Source organism: Centruroides vittatus, unplaced genomic scaffold (genome assembly GCF_030686945.1).
Source record: "Centruroides vittatus isolate TY-2023 unplaced genomic scaffold, ASM3068694v2 contig_926, whole genome shotgun sequence".
In the NCBI taxonomy this organism is placed as follows: Eukaryota; Metazoa; Arthropoda; class Arachnida; order Scorpiones; family Buthidae; genus Centruroides; species Centruroides vittatus.
In genome coordinates, this window is record NW_027122612.1 from 1525078 (window position 1) to 1549729 (window position 24652).

General features: G+C 32.3%; 4 protein-coding genes and 2 long non-coding RNA genes across 17 annotated transcripts in view; 2 read left to right on the forward strand and 4 right to left on the reverse strand.

The window, feature by feature from the left end:
• LOC136984696 (DNA-binding protein RFX2-like) overlaps positions 1 to 5834 on the forward strand; it is a 162677-nt gene extending 156843 nt beyond the window's left edge. For all 12 annotated transcript variants that reach the window (XM_067281782.1, XM_067281779.1, XM_067281780.1 and 9 more), the window contains one exon: positions 3701 to 5834. In XM_067281782.1, coding sequence (XP_067137883.1) covers positions 3701 to 4042 — 342 coding nt within the window. In that variant the 3' untranslated portion in view covers positions 4043 to 5834. The remainder of the gene's footprint in view (positions 1 to 3700) is intronic.
• Positions 5835 to 9414: 3580 nt separating this feature from the next.
• Positions 9415 to 10612, reverse strand: LOC136984640 (alpha-ketoglutarate-dependent dioxygenase alkB homolog 3-like). Its single transcript, XM_067281708.1, has one exon. The coding sequence runs from the start codon at positions 10523 to 10525 to the stop codon at positions 9719 to 9721; it is 807 nt and encodes a 268-aa protein (XP_067137809.1). The 5' UTR covers positions 10526 to 10612; the 3' UTR covers positions 9415 to 9718.
• Positions 10613 to 11913: 1301 nt separating this feature from the next.
• On the reverse strand, positions 11914 to 13218 carry LOC136984664 (uncharacterized). The gene has a single exon (XM_067281739.1). It carries the CDS (start codon positions 13216 to 13218, stop codon positions 11914 to 11916), a length of 1305 nt encoding a protein of 434 aa, XP_067137840.1.
• A 93-nt stretch (positions 13219 to 13311) lies between these two features.
• Positions 13312 to 14733, forward strand: LOC136984665 (uncharacterized). Its single transcript, XM_067281740.1, has one exon. It carries the CDS (start codon positions 13312 to 13314, stop codon positions 14731 to 14733), a length of 1422 nt encoding a protein of 473 aa, XP_067137841.1.
• A 2120-nt stretch (positions 14734 to 16853) lies between these two features.
• Positions 16854 to 17653, reverse strand: LOC136984721 (uncharacterized). The gene is made up of 4 exons (XR_010882230.1): positions 17358 to 17653; positions 17203 to 17269; positions 17024 to 17095; positions 16854 to 16926 (listed from the first exon to the last, which is right to left on the reverse strand). It is a non-coding gene; the product is annotated as an uncharacterized lncRNA (long non-coding RNA).
• A 709-nt stretch (positions 17654 to 18362) lies between these two features.
• On the reverse strand, positions 18363 to 24447 carry LOC136984720 (uncharacterized). Its single transcript, XR_010882229.1, has 2 exons — positions 24305 to 24447; positions 18363 to 18864 (listed from the first exon to the last, which is right to left on the reverse strand). It is a non-coding gene; the product is annotated as an uncharacterized lncRNA (long non-coding RNA).
• Positions 24448 to 24652: the final 205 nt, after the last annotated feature.

Here is a 24652-nt window from a genome sequence, read left to right on the forward strand (position 1 = left end):
ATTTATTTATTGGGCTGCAATTTTAAAATTGCAGACTTATAAATTTTCACTGGCATCTGTCCTTAATCTCGAGAATTGAGTTAGATAAAGTCAAGATAAGACATGGAAAGCTTAGGAGTCAGAGACGCCAATTAACTATATTTGAACTTCTAGTTTTGACTGGGAGTTATGTTATTTCAATTTAAAAATTTTCTCCAGGACAAAGTTAGATAGATGACCAGCACAGGAAAAGTATGGTGTACAGGGGCAGGATATGAGCACTGTGTGTTAAGATGTAAAAAATTGTAACCCGGCATTGTCACTACAAATAATTGCTCATTTATTTTAATATCTGTCTGTAATTAAAGCCAAAAATGGAAAAGTAATAATAGTTATAAATTATTTCAATTACAATGCAGTGGAAAATAAGTGTAAAAGAATAGATGGCAAAGCTATATATATATATGTGTGTGTGTGTGTGTGTGTGTGTGTGTGTGTGGTGTGTTTGTGTGTGTGTGTGTTGTCTTAATGATACTGATTTAATGCTCATCTTCATTTTTAGTTTAATTAATTAACAATTAAAAGAAATAGTTTATTGAAATAACTGATTTAATTGAATTAAAAATTTTTTCATGTTAATGCAATTTATTAATATTGTTTAAATATAAAAAAATCTTTTCAGAAGTATTCTTGGATTTCTTATTGAATCCTTGATGATGCAGGTGAGCAATTATTTATTGTGACTTCTGGTCCAGATCAGAAGTTTGTATAATTGGGGTCTCCAGTCCTAAGCTTTCCATATCTGGTTTCAATTTTCATCCTACTGTTTTTGAGATTAATGATGGACAGAGAGATGGATGACAATGAGAATATGTAGGTCTACAATTTGAAAATTATAGCCCATTTCTTTATTTTAAATTAATAGCAAATAGACAAAAAACTTCAAATTTAAAAAATTTAGAAATTACAAATTTTTGAATTTGTAATTTCTAAATTTTACAAGATTTTTTGTATTTTACTGGATTTCTATAATATATTATTCAATTGAAGTACAGTGATACCTCAGTTTTCATCAATAATCCATCCAAAAACAATCAGCAAAATCTGAAACCGACGAAAACCGAGGCAATTACTTCCATATGAATCAATGTAAATCTAATTAATTCATTCTAGACACTCCAAAATACATACCAAAAACACATTTTATAAAGAATTAATATAGCGTTAAATACTAAAAGCAATAAGAAATTAACATAAAAGACTAATTAACATAAAGATAAAAGCATTAACATTAAAGATAAGATAATTAGCATTAAGATAAAAGCAATGGAATTGTTCGGCTAGACACACGAGGTAATGTTTTGTCTTGTAAAAGCTAGTTGGACACAAGCTTCTAGCCTATATCGCCCCATGGTAAAGTGTGACGTAATTGTCGTGTAATATTAGTTGTATGCATTTATGATATTCATATCGTGGGAATAATGCCTTCTGGGAAATCCGTTTAAGGGTAACTGGCCCCTATTCAGACTTTACAGACGTGGAGAAAACCCAGAAAACTTCATGTGGCCAGCCCGTCCTGGCGAAGCATGAACCCACGACCGAACTCCCAGTGTTCAGGGAACGGAATTGTTGCCAAATGGTGGGTCATCGTGGGGTAATGTTCACACAATGAGAAATGGTTTTCCGCCACACTGTGTCAGAAAATGTGTGGGTTGCGCTTTGTTTTTGCAAAATTAGCAGCGAGGTCACTTGAGCATGTCGACGAAAATCGAAACTGACAATAACCAAAGTTAACAAAAACCAAGGTATTACTGTATATTATAGATCACAATTTTCTGTGATATTTATTTAATTATACTCTGTACACTCTTTATTTGGAGCCTATTTCAATATCATTGTGATGACATTAATTTAAGAATTTTGTCTAATGAATTGAAAAAAGATTTTTCAATCTACTTGCAGTTCATTGATTAGATGTGATTTAGGGAAACCTTTTTTTAAACTAAATTAGCTAAATGTATTCTCTTTCTTTGTTTTAAGATTCTGCAACAAGAGTCAATTTCTATAGTCAAACTGTGTGAAAACCTTATGCACAAATTATCTGACCCACCTACGTTCAAAACAGTGTTGGTTTGCTAATGTTGTAGACATGGTTATACTGGTTTCTTCTTTTTTATACAATAATAACTCTTTATGACAGTGAGGAAAAATTGTTAATGACAAGGAACTATTGACTCTGACTACTAATTATTTTTCAAAATTAATTTTCAAATGATACATTTGAAAAATTAAGAAAACCTGAGTGTAGCAAACACCACTAATTGAGTGCCACCACGAATAGCTAAGTGTAGAAGTTAGTGCCAAGTGGCTGTTAGTAGGAAGACTTATATCTACTTAATACTAATAAAACTGAACGCGATTGCAAATCTTAATACTACTTAACAGCTAGACAGTGTGACAGTGTGTAAACAAACAAACACAACGACAAACTAGACAAGATAAATGGACGGACAGAAGACAAACAAGCAAGACCCCTCTTTTTTTATTTTATTTTATTTCGTATTTTTTTTAACTGGGTGATTGTATTAAAGTTCCTGTCTAGAGAGAGATTTCCCAGATTTGGCTGCATTTGAATTGCTAAGATGACACCTCAGGATTATGCAGAAGACATTTCCATAAAGAAACTGGTACCAAAACTCAATACTATGGTAAGTGCTAAACATTTTATTTGAACAAAATATATTCATTCTGTACAAAGATTTTAGTGATACAGGAATGTTGTTCAATGTGGTTCCCATTTTGAAGGCAATGAACAGCCAATTGCAATTGATCCTTTGTGATACTTATTGCATGCAGTATATGATGTTATCAGGGCCGGATTTACATAAGGACATTTGGGGCCAGTGCCCAGGGCCCCCACAAAACTATGTTTAAACATAACTTTTCTTTCCTGTTACTGTGACAGCCTAGTATGGCCTTGGCCTAATCATGAGGGCCACAGGCAAAGAAAACCAAACCCTGGAAAAAACCTACGAAACATCGGAAAATTTCGGGAAAAAAATTTTACATAGGTATTTTTCAATTAAATTAAAATAATTAGTTTTACACAATAAAATATGTATATGCTTACAATAACCTTATTTTTAAATGAAATTTACAACTTCCTAGTTGAAATCTAGTTTAAAGTACAGTATTTTGTGTAAATTTTCTAAATCATCAAATTTGCCTACTCTTAAAGGGGGCCCCCACCGAATTTGTGCCTAGGGCCCCTGGATTGGTAAATCCGGCCCTGAATGTTATTACAATTGGCCATTGAACAGACTGTTCAGGCTCTACACCTTTAGAATGGAGACACATTGAGCATCATTCCCTGCATTGCTAACATCTTTATGTAGCATGAGTGTGTTGTACAAATAAAATGTTTGATGTTGTAGAGCCAAAAGTGCCGTAGTGGCAAGTTTTAGTAGTAATATTTTTTCTTGGAAATGTCTTCTGTATATTTTGAAATGTCACTATACCAATTTGGTTGCATTTAGACTACTAAACCTGTCTCTCTCTCTCTCTAGATACTTTAGCATTGAACAGGGGTACTTTTAATTAAATGGGGATGAAAAATACTTCTTTAAATCTTTTTAATGACTTTTAAATAAAGAAGAATGATAGAGAACCATAATAGTAGTATATTATGATTAAAATTTTAATCTAATAGTTACTTTTATAGTTTATAGGGCTTGGAACAAAACTAAGGTGTGGAAAAGATGCTCCTCTTTCAATTCAGAAGAATTTAGTCACTCCTTCATCAACACATAGTACAAAAATTATTGTTGAAAATGGTTCTTCAATGGATTCAAACTGCAGCAATGTGCCTCATAGTTCCTCTTTTATTGGCAGCTGTTCCAATATAACAATAACTAATGGAATCAAGGACACTGTTACAAAACTGAATGCAGCGTTACAGCCAGGTCTCATTGGTCAACCACAAGTAACAATTGCCAGTAATATGTTAGAAGCTGTAGAAGGAGAAGGTGTTTTACAAAGTGCAAAAAAGCTGAAAGTTACTTAATGTATTGTTTCAAATTAGAAACTGGAAACGGCAGCATTTCACCAGTGCTGCTTCCTTTTTTATCAAATGTAATTTGTTTGAAAACTCAAGAACAAATGGATGTATATATACGTACAAGCATGCAACTGCAGTTGCTGTCATCACTCATGGATATAAATTATTTCAAGATAAATTATTGCCAGAAAATGGCCCTTGACCAACTGCAGTAATCTGCAGCTTAAATTTTTCCTTGCCAAGAAAAGCCAAGCTATTATTGGCTTTTAATGATGTGGTGTCTTAAAAATTGTACACATTTGTAATATTTTTTAAGCCTGAACTCTGTGTGGCTCTTTAGACAGCTTATTTGAAAAAAAGTAATTTAGCTGTAATTTCTAAAAGAATTGATATAGAATATACACAGAATTTTCACTTAAATTGCACAAACTGCCTTGGATGATTAGAGAATAATACACCCAAAAGCACTTATTCCATGGCAGTGCTCTTCTAGAACATATCAAAGATATTAAAGAGCATTGTGATAGTTGATCACAAAAGCACACAAAATGGGTGAACTATAATATAGTATAGTTGAAAGATAAATAGGAGTTTAATCTCCTGTGTGTAATTTACAGAATGAATGAGATAGAGCAGTTAAAAAGCTAGCTCTGTTTGTGTGCAAAGCAGAATGTATAAAAAATCAGTTTAGAGTTATATAATTTTATGAAAAATAACTTATTTACTATTGCCAAAGAAGTCACAATGAATTTGTAGTTTCACTGTAATGTTCCTCAGAACAGAAATGGTACTTATTTAGTATAACAGTGGAAAATTTTACTCCAGTATTAAGTTGTGACATAGTCATTACTGTGATGAATTTTGTGGTATGTTTTGTCATATGCACCACATGTGATTGTACATCTTGTGTTAGTGTTTTTTTTTGTGCATGATTTGTTGTATAAAAATGTTGCTGTTGGAAATTAATAGTGCATTTCATATTTGCAAGGGCTTTCATTTTCCCCCACAATGTTCCTTGAAGCACACAGTCAGTCTTGTTCATATTATGTTGTTTAAAAATGTGTGCATGTGTGTGTATGTGTGTGACTTCTCATTTGTCATGGAAGCCAGAACTGTTTAAATATATATATATATATATTATATATATACATACATACACATATATAAGAGAAGCTGAGCCTTTCCATTTAAATCAGACAAGAAACATTGGTACATGTACTATTTTTCAGTCTATGACAAAAGTGACTTTCATCCCATTCTTGTTCAAGTGCCGATCCCTTTGCTCAACAGGAGTCCATCCAGTTTTGGTGTCTTAGCAACATGCACTGCTGATGCAGTGTTGACAGTCACATACTGTAATTCATGTAAGGGAACGATACAGTTATAACCATCGGCAATTTTAGTGTGCATTCATCAAAAAATCACTGAATTCATAAACAAAAGGTTCATACATTAAAAAAAATATGAAATAAAATAAAATTTTGAAATAATTGCCATTTCTTAATGTGCCTGCAATTCTCACTGATGGTTTACAACTGTAATGTTTCCATAGCACTTATGCTTCCCTTTGCTTCTTTCAAGAGAGGCATATTTTGTATCAGCCACTTCCAATTTTTGCAAAGTTAAAAATAAAAAAATAAAAAAGGCATTTGATAAATCAAATGCATCAATAAAAAACAGGTATCCTTGTGCCAGCATCTATGAAGTGCTGTGATGTTCAGCAGGTGTGAGTAGATGTTCAAACAAATGTTTTGAAAACTGTTTGAAAAATAAAATCTAAATCACATTTTACATGTTAGTGTGTGTATTTGAGAATTATTTTAAATAACTAAACTTTCATTTCTTCTTCATTAATGAAAAAATGGATATTTTCAGTAATTTATAAAAAAAAAAACTTTTTTCTAAATTTGTTATAATTTTGATAAAATTTAATAGCAAATTTTGAAATTAAGTATATTATAAATAATGATGACTATCAGTTGCAACTAAATATATATTTATTCATATCTAATATGGCTTTTGATTGATTATTAAAAGAAAATTGTTTTCTGTATTCCATATTGAGAATTTTCAACAGGGTATATGAACTAAATTTAAATGGAATTTAAAAAATAAATTTGTAAATTATTCTGAATTTCGTAAATGCAAAATAGATAAGTTTAATCTATATCTGAATTTTCTTAAAATATTCTGTGAGAAAAAGTTTGTTCATACAGTAACATTGTTTAGCCCTCATTAATGAAAATAATCTTGTTAACACAAAAGATCAAAAGGAATATTTTGTTTACCTATGTAATGCACATTAAGAACTTGATATTAAAGGAAAGTTTACAATTGATTGTAAAATAATTTTATGAAGAAAATTTAGTATAATTTTCACAAAACTTTTTATCATATTTTGTATATTTTTTTGCTTATAACAAATGATATTTTATTCTTTGTATCTCCAGTAACAAAGAAGAACCGTGAAATAACCAGTTTCTAATAATTTACATTCGTTGCTTTATATTGTAGTCAGAAATACAGACTCTACTGTGTAAAACTAATTGTTAGTGTGTATTCATCAAATCAAGACTTAGACAGGGGGAAAAAATGTTTTAACGACAATTTTGAGCAAAAAGACATTTTTATTTATGAGATTGCATTTTCTTATTTAGATAACTATGTTTATTCACAAAGATTTGTATTTTTTTTTTTTTTCTTAAATAAATCTGTGAGATTGTACACTACTACTATAGATAATTACTTTCCTTGGTGACTTTACTATATAAATTTTAGTTTGCCTTAGGATTTAGTATATATTATCTGATCATTTTAAGTTTCTACATTAAACACATTTTATTTATATTGTAAATGATGCAATATTATAGCTCTCTATCCTTGTGAATAAATATCATAATTTTCTAATCCATTTAAAACTAGTTAAGTAATGCTGTATCAGCATGTAGTCGGAACAAAGCTACTCACACCTTTATTTTCTAGATTATGAGGAAAAAAAGAAACAAATAATCATTCGTTCTCAACAATATATATGATTTCTATTGGATCATTTAAAGGTACAAATATAAGGTCAGAATAAGCCATTAATTAATTGCTATACCAACGTCTCATGAAATTCTGTCTATCACTATGGGCCTTGGACTTACAGATTGACTGGTAGCGATTTTTATTGTAACTCTAAAAATACTATGTCAGTTATTTTTTTCACTTGACTCAATGTAACATAGGTAAGACCGATAGCTGTCTCTTTTTTCCCTATATCTATTTTGATTTTTGGAAGAGTTAATCCCTATGATTTATGTATAGTCATCGAGTATGCTAAGGTAAGGAGAAACTGTCTACGAGATGGCAATATACTGCCATCGTTCAAAGAGCATGTTATGGGGATTATTGGAAACAGATTATTATAGATGAAAGGTCCCCATAGCTATCGAATTTCACTAAAATAAACAGAGGAAGAGCTGGAAGGCGAGCATTAGGAGCATATATAATGTAGCATATAGTTCCTAGTGAACCATTGATGAGACCTCCTTGCACCCATAAGTTGACTCTCGGCATGATTCTGGCATTAACTGAGAGATTCAAATATTTGGAAAGACCAAGAGCTGAGTCATCTTTGGACGAAAGCGGGGCAATATCTGAAGTGTTTTCAGATGCTATATAAGCAAGAGGGCATCCAGTTGACTGCAAGTAGTCTTCGTTGCTTTGTTTAACTTGCTCAATTGTTGGACATAGCTCTACTGCTGTTTGGAACTGATCGAGTTCATCTCTGGATAAATAGGCTCAATCTCTTGTCGTCAGAATGTTCAGATCTGTATCAGAGAAATCACCCGAAGCTAGATGTTGTAAGACATCTGTGAAGGAACTATCTGCGCTATTTTGTCTATGAGAATTACTAAGTTCAATGAACTTCTCAAAAGAATCAAATCAAATGCAAATGTAATGTAATGTCCCAACAAGGTCCCTATCTTGTTGGGACATTACATTGTAAAAACACTCGAGTAGAGAGGAGTATCTTTAACAGGAGGAAGCAGACGAAAATCACCAAACAAATAGACAAAGAATTCACCAAACGGCTCATCTTTCTCTGGGTTTTCTCCCTCAATCTTCTCTCGATCATGTAAAGCATTCTTGCACCAATCATTGACATTTCATCGATGATGATGAATTTGAGAGACTTCATCTCAATCTGGAATCTCTGTGCAGCTTCTCTATTTAGAGATCGAAATTTCGTACTAACGATAGGAAGACGAAGGAGAAAATGGATCGTAAAGCCATCAATATTGATCGCTGCTGCTCCACGTTTCAAAAAGAAAACTTATTATTCTATAATATTCTTTATATTTGTTGTGTATCTAGTTAGCGATAACATTTACCTTTCAAAATTACCATTTTAATGCTTGTCATATTTTCCGACTACTAGATGACGCTTCCACACATGCGTGCAGGAAGCAACTAACACTTGACCTCATGCAACCTTGTCAACATTATAACTCTAGAATGAGTTTTCCGATCTTGATGATGCTAGGACGACTCATCATCACTCAAGAATGAACTGATTAAAATTTCTACTCTCAAAAATGAGCCATACTGAAGAAAAACGCGATCTTCGTTTTGACCCCTATCTCCAGTTCTACAAAATTGGATCATTTTCGAGAGTTGAAATTTTAATCAGTTCATACTTGAGTGATGATGAGTCGTCCTAGAAAATTTCATCAAGATCGGACAACTCATTCTAGAGTTATGTGTTGACAAGGAATGCATGAAGTCAAGTATTAGTCGTCACTTCGTTCCGACAATAAACACATTAATTTAATTTCAATACTCTATTCAGAAATCATGGATGAAATTTTTGAATAAATTGTACTTCATAGTATAATAAACAGATAACTGATTAAAATTTCCAGATTATACTATTTTACATATTTCAATTAGCATATTATGTGATAATCTTTACAGTAAATAAAATATTTCAGTAATATGATAGTATACAGAATCTTTTCAGATTGGTAGGACAACTGTAGTAACCAAATATTCAGTTAATAGAAATTTTGAAAATAAGGAAATCAAGAAAAGCATTATCATAGAACCATAAGTAGCTAACTGTGAATCTAATTTTCAGAAAACAGGATTGACCAAAAATAATAAGTTTTAATCACTCCAAAAACTTTACTATTTTATGTAATCGTTTGGAATTTCATATACAGTATCTGCTTATGGTCCTAAATAAAATATGCTCAATATAATAGGAATACAGTACTCTATTATTGAAAAACAGAAAAAAATTTAGAGTTAGCTACTTGTGGTTTTATACCCACATATTATTATGAATTAATTATAACAAGTACATTCTTATAATTATTTATTTTATTTTTTGACCAGCAGTTATAAAATTATAATAATTTTATTTGCATAATAATTTCTCAAATGTGAACTAGATTGCTATCTTATTGATTTCACAGACAATACACAATACAGTTTAAAATTTTATTATAAAATTCAATATTTTGTTGATTATTTTAAATTTAATAAAGTTTTTAACTATGTAACGTATTGCTTATTCCAAGTTCATTATATGTATAGTTGTAATTTACTGTTTTTAATAATTGTCAGACAAACAAATCAATCAAACTCCCTTGAAAACTTTTGAAAAATCTTTTTCTAATCAATAGGATATACTCTTCAAAAGGTCAAGTTTATTCTTGTACTTTTATCATGATATTCTTTTGGTACTCTATGCAGCCAATCTTGCTGCATAACACCATCCATTAAAAGCAAACTTCCAGATTCTAAATATATTACATTATCTGCAGAATCTTTGTTAGGTTCTTCAGACCTTTTTTTCATTTCAAATTTTCTCGTTTCACCAAGAGATACAGAAGCAATTAATGGATCAACTCCCATAGAAAGTTTGCTGTCACTGTGCCATGCCACTCCATCTTTTCCATCACGATACTTGTTCAGAAGAACAGAATTAAATGTGACAGTTCTTCCTTGCAACTTCAACAAATCCTCTATTTTGTTCTTAATTTCTAACGCAATTTCTGGGAACTTCTTATTTGCTTTTAATATCATTCCAGAATAACTATAAGGAAAAGGGCCAAACCAAGCCACCATTCTTGGTTGAGGATATTTTATTCCACGTGAATTCCATACTTCTTTAAGTTCCCATTTGATATATTTGTTCAGATGATTGAAATACGCTTTCTCATAAACCTCATTAATAAAATCCTGCTTAAAATAAATTTCTGATCTTCCAGAAGGTTCAGTACTTAATGTATGCCATCTTGGATCACTAATCCTTTTCGTTTTCTTTTCTTTAACTGTTTCTTCCAATTTTGTTGGTTCATACATAAATAAATTTTTTGTAAATGTCGCACTTTCCATTGCTTTTGAATTATCTGCCAGAGTTACTTCCCTCATATTATAACTCAGATCATTTCCATATTTTAAACTTTTGTCCCTTTTCTCAAGATTTTCTTGGCACATTTTTCCATGGTCCAAACAAGAATTATCACTTAAAGATTTCTGATCAGTTGTCCAGTTTTTGTTTGGAAATCCAATACACCTAGCTCTTTAGGTAACTGATAAATTTGTTGTGATCCAACATCGTGTACATTGTTTACAAAGTGCAGCTGTTTGTCGACTGCACATTTTCATAACTGCTTTGCGCTTCGATATTATGTAATCGCGAGTCGTAATGATTTGAAGGTCGTTTACTCTTTTCTTTATTTCTCGAATCATAGAGTCGGTAGGTTAATCTAATGACTCTGGCTTTACAGAGCACCAACCTCAGCCGATTTAGCTGGTGGAAGCTACACACGTGTAACGCTTCCAACGATTCTATCCCTTAGCCACTGGGTAGGGAGCTATCTGACTAAGTGAATTGTTTAAGATTTAAAAAGTAGAGAGTATTCAATGTTATTTTTATGTACAGTACGTTTTGTTTGCAAAGTTATATTTGATTATAATTTTTTTAAAATTATACTGTAAATATATTGACAGATTTTCAGACATAAAATCTTTAGAATTTTTATCACTTTTAGATGTTAATAATTTTAATATTATGAAAAACAATTTTTTCAAGCGTGTTTTAATTCTATAAATTAAGTAAATTTTATGGGAAATTTTTTGATTTATCTAAATTACGTAGCGAATTGCAATATTTATATTCGTGTCCGGACTATATTGACAAGTAACTCTTAAACATAAAACATATTATAATTAATGTCGATCCGAACAAATACGTACTAAAAGAATTATATGATTTAATATCATTAATTTTTACGGTACCATCTACCAGTGCGTCTGTTGAGCGCAGTTTTTCGGCCAGGAACACTCGGGCAGAGGAAAAATTGTCGTCGCTAGCGTTGCTTTCGATAGAAAAAGAGCTTTTAAATACGTTGATGGAGTCGACGACCAGCGACTTTTATGATAAAGTAATTAACGACTTTGCGGAAAAAATCGCCGAATAGAATTAATTTATAAAAAATTAAAAAAACAAGTTTTTCTATCACTGTTTGTATCATATCAATTTGTATTATGTATGTATTAATATAAATCACAACCGTACCCAGCAGAATTAAATAAAAAACATAAACCAACACCTTAATGTTCGCTGAGAGATTTTTTAATGTAACAAACGTTTTCGATCTATTCGTTAGATCATCGTCAGGTTAAAAAGAATATTTCTTAAATGGAACACCAATTTCAAAATTCAAACCATTAATAACCAATAACATTAATAAAATAACTGATACATTATAAAAGATACAACAAGTGTAAAATAAGAACTCATTACCCGTACCCAAGTATTAATGTTACCTATCCTAACTAGAAATAATTCAATTTAAAGTATACTAAAGTTCAAGCGCCTCCTATAAGTTTTTAACGGAATATTTCCAAGCCGAAGGAAGACCCTCCGCGTCCCTTGCGTTAATGCATTTTTCTTTTAGCTTGCTTCTGTAAATTTCCATCTTTTCAGCTGTTCTTGCCAAAGTTGGGGAATGTACCTGTTTTATGATTTTCGCCTCATTCCACCGTACCAAGGATCCTTCAGCTTGCCCCATCTGGGCTAGTACCGTTGTATTGGACCCTTTTCTAATATCATACTTATGTTCCTTCATCCTTATTCCTAGGTTTCTAGTGGTAACCCCCACGTACTCTTTATTAATACCTAACAGCTGGTTCTCGTAGGGAATCTTATACACACCTGCCTTATCTTCTTTTTTAACTAACCCTTTATCGTTTCTAAGTATTTTATACAAATTCGGAGCCCTTTTTAAGATCACCCTTGCATCCTTCATGCTTGCTATTTCTTTCATAATCCCTCCTAGATATTTATTGAATGTAAATTTCGTGTACCTATAAGGCCCTTGTCTAGTGTCTTTATCACTACTGGTCTCAAATTTTCTAATAATTCCCTCGATAACTTTCCTCTTATAACCTAATGTTCCTGCTATCCGTATAATTCTTTCTATCTCCGTAACTCGGTCTATCACATTTTCACAGTATATAAAGGCCCTTCTAATCAAAGCTCTAAATGCCGCTAACTTATATTTATAAGGGTCATAAGAGCTAGCAGGGATATATAGTGGGCTATGCGTTGGTTTAATGAATACGCCAGTGGATATATGCCCTTTGTTAAATACGATATTAATGTCTAAGAAATGCAACATCCTGGAGCTTTTTTGCTCTAGCTTCAGGTTAAGGCCTTCTTCGTTTTCGTTAATTCTATCCACAAAGTTAGCAATTACCCGATTGTTCTTCCATATTATGAAAATGTCATCTACATATCTCTTGTAGTATACTATATCACTTTCGAATCCGCGCAGCACTTTTAATTCTACTTTTCTAACAACAAGTTCGCAAAGGAGCCCCGAAATTGGGCTTCCCATTGGTACTCCCCTTTTTTGCTTAAATGTTTGGTCTTCGTAAACGAAGAAGGATTCGCAACATACTAGGTTAGCCATTTCTATAACCTCTTTTCTGTGCTGTGTTAACGTTGGGTTTTCTTTAAACAAGAATTCCAACAGCGCTTCTACGCAGGATTCAACCTTAATAGACGGGTACAAACTTTCGTAATCTAAAACAGTTCCCACTTCTTCATCCATCAAAGTGATGCTGTTTAGATCTTCAACTACCATAACAGGATCCTTTACCACAAACTTATTACTTTCCATCAGTGTGGAGACGTATTCTCGCAATCTTTTTTCTAGGAAAAATGTAGGAGCTTTTCGTTTTTCCACAATAGGCCTTATTTCCTTACCCTCTTTATGGGTTTTAGCGAATGCAAAGAGTCTAGGGAGCCCTGGTCTAGGCCTATTGTGGAAAAACGAAAAGCTCCTACATTTTTCCTAGAAAAAAGATTGCGAGAATACGTCTCCACACTGATGGAAAGTAATAAGTTTGTGGTAAAGGATCCTGTTATGGTAGTTGAAGATCTAAACAGCATCACTTTGATGGATGAAGAAGTGGGAACTGTTTTAGATTACGAAAGTTTGTACCCGTCTATTAAGGTTGAATCCTGCGTAGAAGCGCTGTTGGAATTCTTGTTTAAAGAAAACCCAACGTTAACACAGCACAGAAAAGAGGTTATAGAAATGGCTAACCTAGTATGTTGCGAATCCTTCTTCGTTTACGAAGACCAAACATTTAAGCAAAAAAGGGGAGTACCAATGGGAAGCCCAATTTCGGGGCTCCTTTGCGAACTTGTTGTTAGAAAAGTAGAATTAAAAGTGCTGCGCGGATTCGAAAGTGATATAGTATACTACAAGAGATATGTAGATGACATTTTCATAATATGGAAGAACAATCGGGTAATTGCTAACTTTGTGGATAGAATTAACGAAAACGAAGAAGGCCTTAACCTGAAGCTAGAGCAAAAAAGCTCCAGGATGTTGCATTTCTTAGACATTAATATCGTATTTAACAAAGGGCATATATCCACTGGCGTATTCATTAAACCAACGCATAGCCCACTATATATCCCTGCTAGCTCTTATGACCCTTATAAATATAAGTTAGCGGCATTTAGAGCTTTGATTAGAAGGGCCTTTATATACTGTGAAAATGTGATAGACCGAGTTACGGAGATAGAAAGAATTATACGGATAGCAGGAACATTAGGTTATAAGAGGAAAGTTATCGAGGGAATTATTAGAAAATTTGAGACCAGTAGTGATAAAGACACTAGACAAGGGCCTTATAGGTACACGAAATTTACATTCAATAAATATCTAGGAGGGATTATGAAAGAAATAGCAAGCATGAAGGATGCAAGGGTGATCTTAAAAAGGGCTCCGAATTTGTATAAAATACTTAGAAACGATAAAGGGTTAGTTAAAAAAGAAGATAAGGCAGGTGTGTATAAGATTCCCTACGAGAACCAGCTGTTAGGTATTAATAAAGAGTACGTGGGGGTTACCACTAGAAACCTAGGAATAAGGATGAAGGAACATAAGTATGATATTAGAAAAGGGTCCAATACAACGGTACTAGCCCAGATGGGGCAAGCTGAAGGATCCTTGGTACGGTGGAATGAGGCGAAAATCATAAAACAGGTACATTCCCCAACTTTGGCAAGAACAGCTGAAAAGATGGAAATTTACAGAAGCAAGCTAAAAGAAAAATGCATTAACGCAAGGGACGCGGAGGGTCTTCCTTCGGCTTGGAAATATTCCGTTAAAAACTTATAGGAGGCGCTTGAACTTTAGTATACTTTAAATTGAATTATTTCTAGTTAGGATAGGTAACATTAATACTTGGGTACGGGTAATGAGTTCTTATTTTACACTTGTTGTATCTTTTATAATGTATCAGTTATTTTATTAATGTTATTGGTTATTAATGGTTTGAATTTTGAAATTGGTGTTCCATTTAAGAAATATTCTTTTTAACCTGACGATGATCTAACGAATAGATCGAAAACGTTTGTTACATTAAAAAATCTCTCAGCGAACATTAAGGTGTTGGTTTATGTTTTTTATTTAATTCTGCTGGGTACGGTTGTGATTTATATTAATACATACATAATACAAATTGATATGATACAAACAGTGATAGAAAAACTTGTTTTTTTAATTTTTTATAAATTAATTCTATTCGGCGATTTTTTCCGCAAAGTCGTTAATTACTTTATCATAAAAGTCGCTGGTCGTCGACTCCATCAACGTATTTAAAAGCTCTTTTTCTATCGAAAGCAACGCTAGCGACGACAATTTTTCCGCTGCCCGAGTGTTCCTGGCCGAAAAACTGCGCTCAACAGACGCACTGGTAGATGGTACCGTAAAAATTAATGATATTAAATCATATAATCTCATCATCTCATGTGACCAAATCGTTATCGCTCCGCTTCCTGCGCCATATTTGTACCGCGGTGTTTGTGCAGATGTACATATTTAGTTTGGCTTGCGTCTGAACGTTTATTACGTGTAAAAGATAGTAGCGAGGTTGAGGCCGAAGTTTTAAACGCGAAAACGTGTAGTCGGACGTTCGGCGCCGCTTTCCTGTAAGCCTAAAAGTTTGACAATGGCGTTTGGAATGTCGAGCATGATTCCACTGACTTTCCAAACGCCATTGTCAAACTCCTAGGCTTACAGGAAAGTGGCGCTCAACGTCCGACGTACACGTTTTCGCGTTTAAAACTTCAGCCTCAACTTCGCTAGTAAAACAAGCATTTTACTCTCCCGGCTCTGTTAATATAACAGAGGGGAAGAAACTATTGGAACATTTTTTATTTTTTGACTCGGGGAGACCTCGAAACATAGAGAAATGAAAAAGGTTGCGGTTTTTTCTGTTTGTATGGATGTGTGTGTGTGTAGAGTGAGCACGATTTTATTTACTCAATTTGAAGCTTAATAATCCCATGATTTTTGTCGAAAATTTCTGAAATTTTGCAGGAAGGTTTGGGAGCGTATTTTTATGCAGCGCTCGAGAAGCGCTATACAGCTAACCCTCTGAAACCAGTTTTTAAATGGTCAACGCTGCTCGTGACGTCATTTAGCTACACTTTCGCTGCATAAAAAAATGCGCCCTTTGTATATTAGGGGGATCGATGCGATTAAATTTTGGTAGTTAAAGGTCGAGGAGATCGTGGATCATATCTGGAATAGGGTCGGACTTAAAGATTTTACTCATTATTAACATTTGCAATTTTTTATAAAATTAATTTCTACCCTCAAAATTAAGCCTTTTGCCATTTTATAACAACTAAAAATATAAGTTTTTTGACAAAATCTCATAAATAATGGTGCTACACACAAATTTATTTAATAGTATAAAATTTATATTAAGGTTTCATAACAGCCGGGAAAGTTACACAACTCGTTGCTGGATTTTTTTTACTAGTTTATTTAACAACTCTTAGGCCTACAAATCAAGACGTCGACTGGCACAGAAGTAAAATTTTAACGTATAGTGGAGTTGATGTGTACGAAGATGACTCTTAGAGAATCGTAGTTCATGGCCGAAGATAGAATATGGTGACAACTTGTCTTAATAATCCAATTTTTTACGATTAACCACACAAAATTATATAAATCACTTAAAGCTCAATTTTGTAGCAAGTGGCTGGGTTGATCCAAAGATTTTAGTAAAGTTCTTCACAACATATTTTCCTAGCAAGAGAAGGAAAGTATGTATTTAAAGTATAATAAAACAAATTATAAAACTTGGTACTTTTATCGTTGTACTGACTAAAAATATATGTTTTATGATCGTTTTATTGACCATTGCATATCTAAGTGCTGTATGGTAAGTTTTTTTTTTCTTTCTTGCGAAGACACAATGCAGTGACAGTAGATTTAAAACACTGGGCAAATTTTCATCCTTTATTCGGTTGGAACGCTTTTTACATCGCGCGTTTCGGGCCGATGCCCCTCTTCAGCCAACTAAACAACAAAAGGTGTTTTTTACATAAGAAAAGAGTACAAACAGATATTTAAAGTAAACAATACAACAGCATACACAACACTCCATAAAACGTACCTTATAATTGTCTGTACGTGTTACAAATACATGTGTACAAACAGCACAGCAGTTATTGCGGGTTGTTACCTCCTAAATGTTGGTGTTAAGAGCTTGTATATTGGAATTAATGTTAAATATACATTTATATAATAACTAAAAACGTGGGTTTTTTCATTAAAAGTTTAAAATAACATTACCCATTAAAGACTGTCTATCTTTCGAACTAGGTGCGGTCCAGAGTACGAGTAGTCCAACAGCATGAATCTTTATAAAATTCCATAAAAGTTTTTAATATCAATCTGTGGAAATGTATCAAATTATTCTCTACAGATCGTATTTACAAAAAATATACCTGAAATTCGTCTACCGGCATGTTATCTGGGAGTTCCCTTACATAGTGACTAGAGTTGTTTCCGTATACAGATCTCACACGCCAACCGCTTCAATGCAAATTAAAAAGCCAAATTACGCAGTTTATTGGCAAAAGCTTCTAATCGGGCTGTAATTTAAAAAAAAAAAAAAAAATGTAAACTTATAAATTTCCACTGCCGTCCGATTGTCTGTCTTTCCAATATCACAACTTGATATTAGCGAAGTTGAGGCCGAAGTTTTCAACGCGAAAACGTATACGTCGGACGTTCGGCGTCGCTTTCCTGCAAGCCTAGAAGTTTGACAATAGCGTTTGGAATGTTGAGCACGATTCCACAGACTTTTCAAACATTATTGTCAAACTTCTAGGCTTGCAGGAAAGCGGCGCCGAACGTCCGACGTACACGTTTTCGCGTTGAAAACTTCGGCCTCAACCTCGCTATTATTAGATTACTTTGTACTTCTAATCCTTCTATTCTATTAGCCCAGACGCTCTCTAGTGGCGTTTAGCAGTAGCGGTGTCATTCCGTGTATAAATAATAAATTTCTATTACAAATAAAAATATACCGATTTTCGCCGTGTTATACGAATCCGTGTTATAGGGGTCTACTGTATAAGCATAAAAGCAATTCAAAAAACTTGGGAAAGCGGATTTGATTTCTTCCAGTCGAACATTCACTCTCTCATAGAATATTTTACACAAAAATTATTTAATAAAAATCTAAATATCGGATATTTTAATAAAGTAATTTAAATACTTCATTACAATTTTGGCAATCTTGGTTATATTTCATTAAAAAAAATTATATATTTAATATCGTTAATATATTAAAGTTTCTTCAAAACTGATGCAGACTATAAGCGAAATGTCTTCAAAAAACGCAATTTATAATAAGAAAAATAACTGTTTTTCTTCATAAAAATAACGAGATGTAATTGCCGATTCATAATCAATTCTGGATACTTTTGTCCGCATTCGGTGTTAGTTTTGTGTTTCTCTAATTCCGTCCAACCGTCGAATTCTTTCTCGCACCCATGACAAAACGAATCGTAAAGAAAAGCGGTCCAAATCTTTACTTTTGTCCTATTCAGAGTAAACTTATATTTAACGCAGTTCCATACACCGCAAACTGTCTTGTTAGCATGTAAACAAACGTCGTATTCTCCTCCGAATTTCTTGCCGCAATGGCAGCAGAATCCTCGAATTTCAAAAAATCTTTTCGTTTCAAAGTCTTTTCTAATCATTTCGCAAAGAATATCCAATTCTTCCGATTGATCTTCGAATTCTGTTTCCGTTGGTGGCAGATTTTCTCCGTATTTCTCCACAATTTTTTTCAGTTTTCTGCGCGACTGTTTACTTTTAAATCCTGGTTGAATGGGTCGAAAGGATGGAACAGTCATCCTTGCTGCTCTACTGTTTTCCTGCCCTATGTGATATGTGGTACAAGACATTGGCTGGCGAAAACGAAGCTTTGTTCAAACCAGGATGCTGGAAATAAAAAATATTATTTGTTTATTTCTTCCAGGAAAGAAAAAAAATGATATTTCTATAATAAATTTTTATTCTCTATTTTTCAGTGTATTTTGAAGAATATAAATCTGTTTTTGCTCGGACAAGATTTACATAAAAAAGACACATAATTTACATAAATAAAACTTTTGCTTCAACTTACGAAAGACGAGTCTTTAGTAGCTAACTCGAGTTTCAATTAGCCAAATTTTGTAATCTACAATTACTAATTAATCTAACATTGTAAGTCAATTCGGCATTACTAACAGTGACCTTTCAGTTTTCAACAAAATCAACGAATTCCTCTTTGCTAATATAATCTGACTCTAATAATCTTACATACAATGAAGTAAGGGGTCGTCGAGAGCTTGTATAGAGCGCCCAGGGTGGAGTGGGTTCATTGCTCCTTAGTGAACCCTTGCCACAGTTTTTCGCGGAATCCTTCTTCCCATTAGTTCCCCCAAATTTAGTACCATTTTGATTGTCAGATCGAGCTATACAAGGCTTTCAGTAGTGTAAGTTTAATTAAGACCATCCTGTACATTTATATCAATAGTATTGATATAAAAAATTTACATACATAAATACTTAAATTAACTATTTTACGTGATTTTTCTTTTGTACACGTGGCAATCATTTGTACTGTACATCGAAGGACGTTTGTTTTTACAAAACTTCGATTAATTTGATAATTTACATAACATATTTTATAGATAGAATATATAGATTTTATGTATATATAAAGTATATCGAAAGTATTGCTGATTCATTATAATCTAGATCTTGACGATGATTCATATTTACGGTTAGCATTTCACTTTAAAATGATTCATTTTTAAGTGACTAGATATTAATTTAATAAGAAAAGTTCTATTGACATATTCCCAACACAACCAGATATTACAATAGATTTTAGTGTTGATTTTTAAAAGTAAAAAGTTAAATAAATAAGCAATATTTTAAAACAAATTTAAAGGCAGCGCAATGCAGTAATTGGCAACTGAAGAGTGGCAAATATCAATAGATCCAAACTCGTATTGACGAGATTTGGCAAGTAAGCTATGCTGCTACATAAAGAACATTTTAAAAAGTTGTGAAAAATAATAACAACTCATAGCTTGAAAAAAACTGTTTTACTTTATCACCGAAACCTCCTATAATAAGTTCTTTACTACATCTAAAACAGAGCTCAACTTCTCTGTAATGTTAAACGTTATCATCAATTCTTGCATCCCTCAATTACAATTTTATAATTTAATTAACATATAATAATTGAAATAATAATAATAAATTATTAATTCCTATTCTTTTAAACCGGATTTAGTATTATCTTCAAAATAAAGTCAAGATATATGCTTACATTTGTTATATTATACAAATATAATATTCCATGTAATGAAAACGAGTGAAATTACCGTAAATCTATAATTTGCTGGATGTTGTCATTACTATTTTTATTTCGGTTGGATTTTGCTGGTCATTACTATTTTTATTTCATTTTATTTTCCATAAAGCGATAATCTCTGCTGCTATCAATCATCGATATTATTACATTATCATCTAATCATCGTCGGTGTGATTAGATGTTAATATAATCACACATATAATTATTCTTCCAAAAATGAAACTATTGCGTTCTCAATTATAAACATTATAATCAGATTTTATCCGGGTGAAGATAAAAATTTAAATCAGTGATCAAATTTGGAAATAATCAGAAAGAATAACATCCTTAAATTGTTACTGTAATACACAGTGCAAAATAAATTCATTTCTTTTCAATTCGATAAAATCATTACATACAGAGATTCGTCACGATTTGAATTTTATAAATTTATCATTATTTAAAGTTAACTGCGAGAGAATATCGTAAAAAGAAACACTAAAAGTTTCCATGGTTCTGCTCGACTTTTTTGGAAGCCGGACAAGAGGTTAAGGGCAGCAGGAGCTGTCTTAATCGAGTAAGTGACCAGAATGATCACTTACCTGATTGGGAAAGATCCTAAATCAGGTAATGTAATTCAAAATCTGTAATTTATCTCTCGTCTCTTCTTTCGGAGACGAATGACGTCAATACGAGAGACTGAGACAAAGGCGATTCTGATCACTCGTAACGGTGTCGTCTTTGCTGTTGACGTTACAGTTCTACTAGGTTGATTTTACATGTCGATCTATTGTGCGCGCAACAGAGTACAGAATTTTAACTAATGAAATTAAAATTTTCGAAAATGCAGAGTACAAAATTATACGGTAAAAAGAAACGTTGTTGTTTTGACAAAGACGTGTTTCGTTTTGTTTTATAAAGCTTTTACGGGTTCTAATGTCAAAGTATCTTCTCGACAAATAGAAATTTGGGACTATGAGGTGTCTAAGCCCCTTCGGTTTAATCGATAATGCCTATTTACAGTATATATGTATATACTGTACATGTTTTTGCTTTCGTCACGTAAACTTACGCTACCGTTACTTATTTTTACACTTAAACAATGGCTAATAGGTCGGCTGAAAAAACAAAACTACCAGTCACGATTTTTCCTTCTAGCTCCGCCAATCTAGCTATAGAACTGATCTGTACTTAGTTAAGGAGAAATTAAATGACAATATTTCGAAAAATACTTTGAGAGACGGATAACGAATAGGATTAACAGGATATTCAATGGTGCAGTAACTGATGTTGAATCATTTAAAAACAGATGTAGTCAGTGGCGCTCCCGAGTGAAATGTAAAGTGGCCGCTTTTAAAAATGATCAAAAGCGTTATCTCCATCTCGAAATAATCTTTCCCAAGATGGAGAATGTTCTCCAATACGTAACATAACGGACGTAAGTAAATGTTTAGCCAATCAGAACCAGATTGTAATGCAGACATACTCTCGAAGACAAGAAACGATTACCAGAATACGGCTCCAAGAAGGAGGTCCGATAATTTTCAATTATACTACGATATAAAATTTAAATGATAATAATAAGTAAAATTAATTAAGTCGTACCCCATTGGAGATATGACACATGACTCCATCTCTCACCCGTGTAACCTTTAATCGTCAAAATTAAATAGCATCAATGCCTCATATATAGAAACAAGTAAAACGGCAAAACCATTTTTGCGACGAGACTGTCTCGGAGACTCAGGACTCGACTGTAAGCGGGTTCACTTCGACGTGCCGACCTCGTGGACGACCACGAGGTCATCTTATTAGTGTTTACATGATCGTCCACGTAAATACTTTTCCGATTACGAATCCCGATTACTTTTGGACTCAGAGCACCTTGCGACATCAAAAAATGAAAAAACGTGATTTCTTCTGTATGTATGGATATTAGTGTATGGGGTGCACGATTTACTTCACCATTTTGAAGATTGATAACTCCTGTGTCTTTTGTCGAAAATTTCTGAAATTTTGCAGGAAAGTTTGTTTATTAGAGGTATTGATGCTATTAAATGTTGGTGGTTAAATATCCAGGAGTGATAGAGGGGGTCGTGTGTCATATCTCGAGTAGGGTCGGACGTAATGAAGATTTTACTCGTTATTAGCAATACAATTTTATTTTTTTTATAAAACTCATCTGTACTTTAAAAATTAAGCTTTTTGCCATTTTATAATTAATTAATTTTTATAAAACGTTTCTTAATAAAATCTCTTAACAAACGGCACCATACACAGTTTTAAATATTGCCGAGAAAGTTACGCAACTCTTTGCTGGATTTTCTTACAAATGAACTTGATTTATATCACATCATTCTTCACAACGGTAAGGTGATGTGTACGGCGAGACTATCCAGTTGGCACTCAACTGGAGTTAACCAAATAAAGAAAACCTTAATTAATGATAGAAAACAGATAATGCAATCTATTGATTTTAAAATCTAGGAATAAATTTTCAGATATTGTGTATAAAAAACCGTAAATATAGATAGCATACTTTTAAAAAAACTTATTTCGATCTGTATCAGTACCATCTAAACTAAAACAAATATAACATTGACACAAATAAAATGACAAACAAAACTTGAATTAACCTTCGACAAAGGCAATCTTCAGATGTTTAAATTTTATAGATCTGAAAGATAGATTTGCAAGAGAGAGAAAACAATCCAAACACATAAATTTATCAATTTTCTAAGAAAAAAATATTTATTTTACTGTTAATAAACTGATTAAATTATTAATTATTATTTACTATTATAGTATTAGAATCTAAATTAAAACACAAAAATGAAACCTTGATCTTTTACCTCGACACGGATCTTTTAAAACTATCTACATTTAGTGATTAGGATTGCATACATTATGTTCTATTGATAGCACAAATAATGATAAAATATCGTCTAGAAATGTAAAAATCATTTTGAATTAAAGTAAACAATTATTGGTTTTATAGAAACCCACGAAATAAATTTACTTTAAATGCGTTATTCTCAGAATACTTAGCGGAAGTCGTACCATTTATAGTCCTGTCGTTCTCCATAAAATTTCCTAATATAGCTATAGAAACTGTTAATTTAAATATGTTAATCTTCTTTAAAATATAATATAAATATGTTTTAAAATTTAAATTCAATAATAAATTGATTTAAAGAATAATAAGTACACCAGAACGTCTGAAATTTGAATATTTTAAATATTTAATGTAGAAATAATTTATTTGTTTCGAATCATTAATTATATCTTATATTTTACTTTTTACTATTTTAAAAAGATGGTTGTTTATCACGAAAACTGTACATGCTAAAAAGCATGGAACGAGGAATTAATATAAATTTAAGCAAAATAAATCATTCTATTTAGTTAACTGATATGTAATCAGATACTGTTAATATACTATTTTGCTGGTCTGACTTTTTTCCTTATTAAATACAATTAATATAATTTTAATTAAGTAGAATGGAGAGAGAGTGTGTGTGTATTTGTGTGTCCCTCTTCGAAAATTCTCTTTAAAACTAAAAATAGTGTGAATGAAATTATATGAAGTATCATAGTAAACTGAAAAATAAATAAGTAACTGAAAAGTTAAAAATAGTGTGGAAATATTAAGAAAAAAATTCCAATTGTCGAATTAATTAAGACGGAGGGTGATCCGGATAATTGGAGTTTAATGTATTGTGATTTGAATTTATATTCTAAAAATATAAAATATTAATTAAAACTTTGCTGTGATAGAGAGAAAATCAAATACACTGTCTTTATAACCTATCATTACTCATCAAACCCCTCAACCATGTGTTTCGATTGACGTTGAACACTTCTACCGCACTTATAAAGGTTTTTAATGTTTCAATAAACGATATAAATAATAAATTTTAAAATGTTCGAAATCTCATTTAATGTACAGTACACTTTAATGCTAGTCTATCTTCAGAATTAATTACAAAGAGAAGCTCAAAAAATTCGAAATAGAAACAAAACAATTACACTAACCTGTAAATTGGCAACAGAAGAGTAACGAACGTACTGTACAATGACTTATATCGATGAAACGGTTCAGTCTGAAGTAATTTTAATACTGTCAAAGAGGTATTTGTTTATAACCATTTAGTGAATCACGCACGTAGAAAAATTTCCGACAAAAACTTCACATATGGCAATTGGATATTATAGACACACGATAACCAGCCGGACATTTATCATTAAAATGTATAAGTTCTGGTCAAATAATGGGTTTTTAAAAACGTGCGAGAGTGGCGACCATCCCTTTTACCAACAATAGAATCTTCTCAATTGACAAACCGAGTCACATTGGTAGGGTAATAAATGCACGTTTATGTG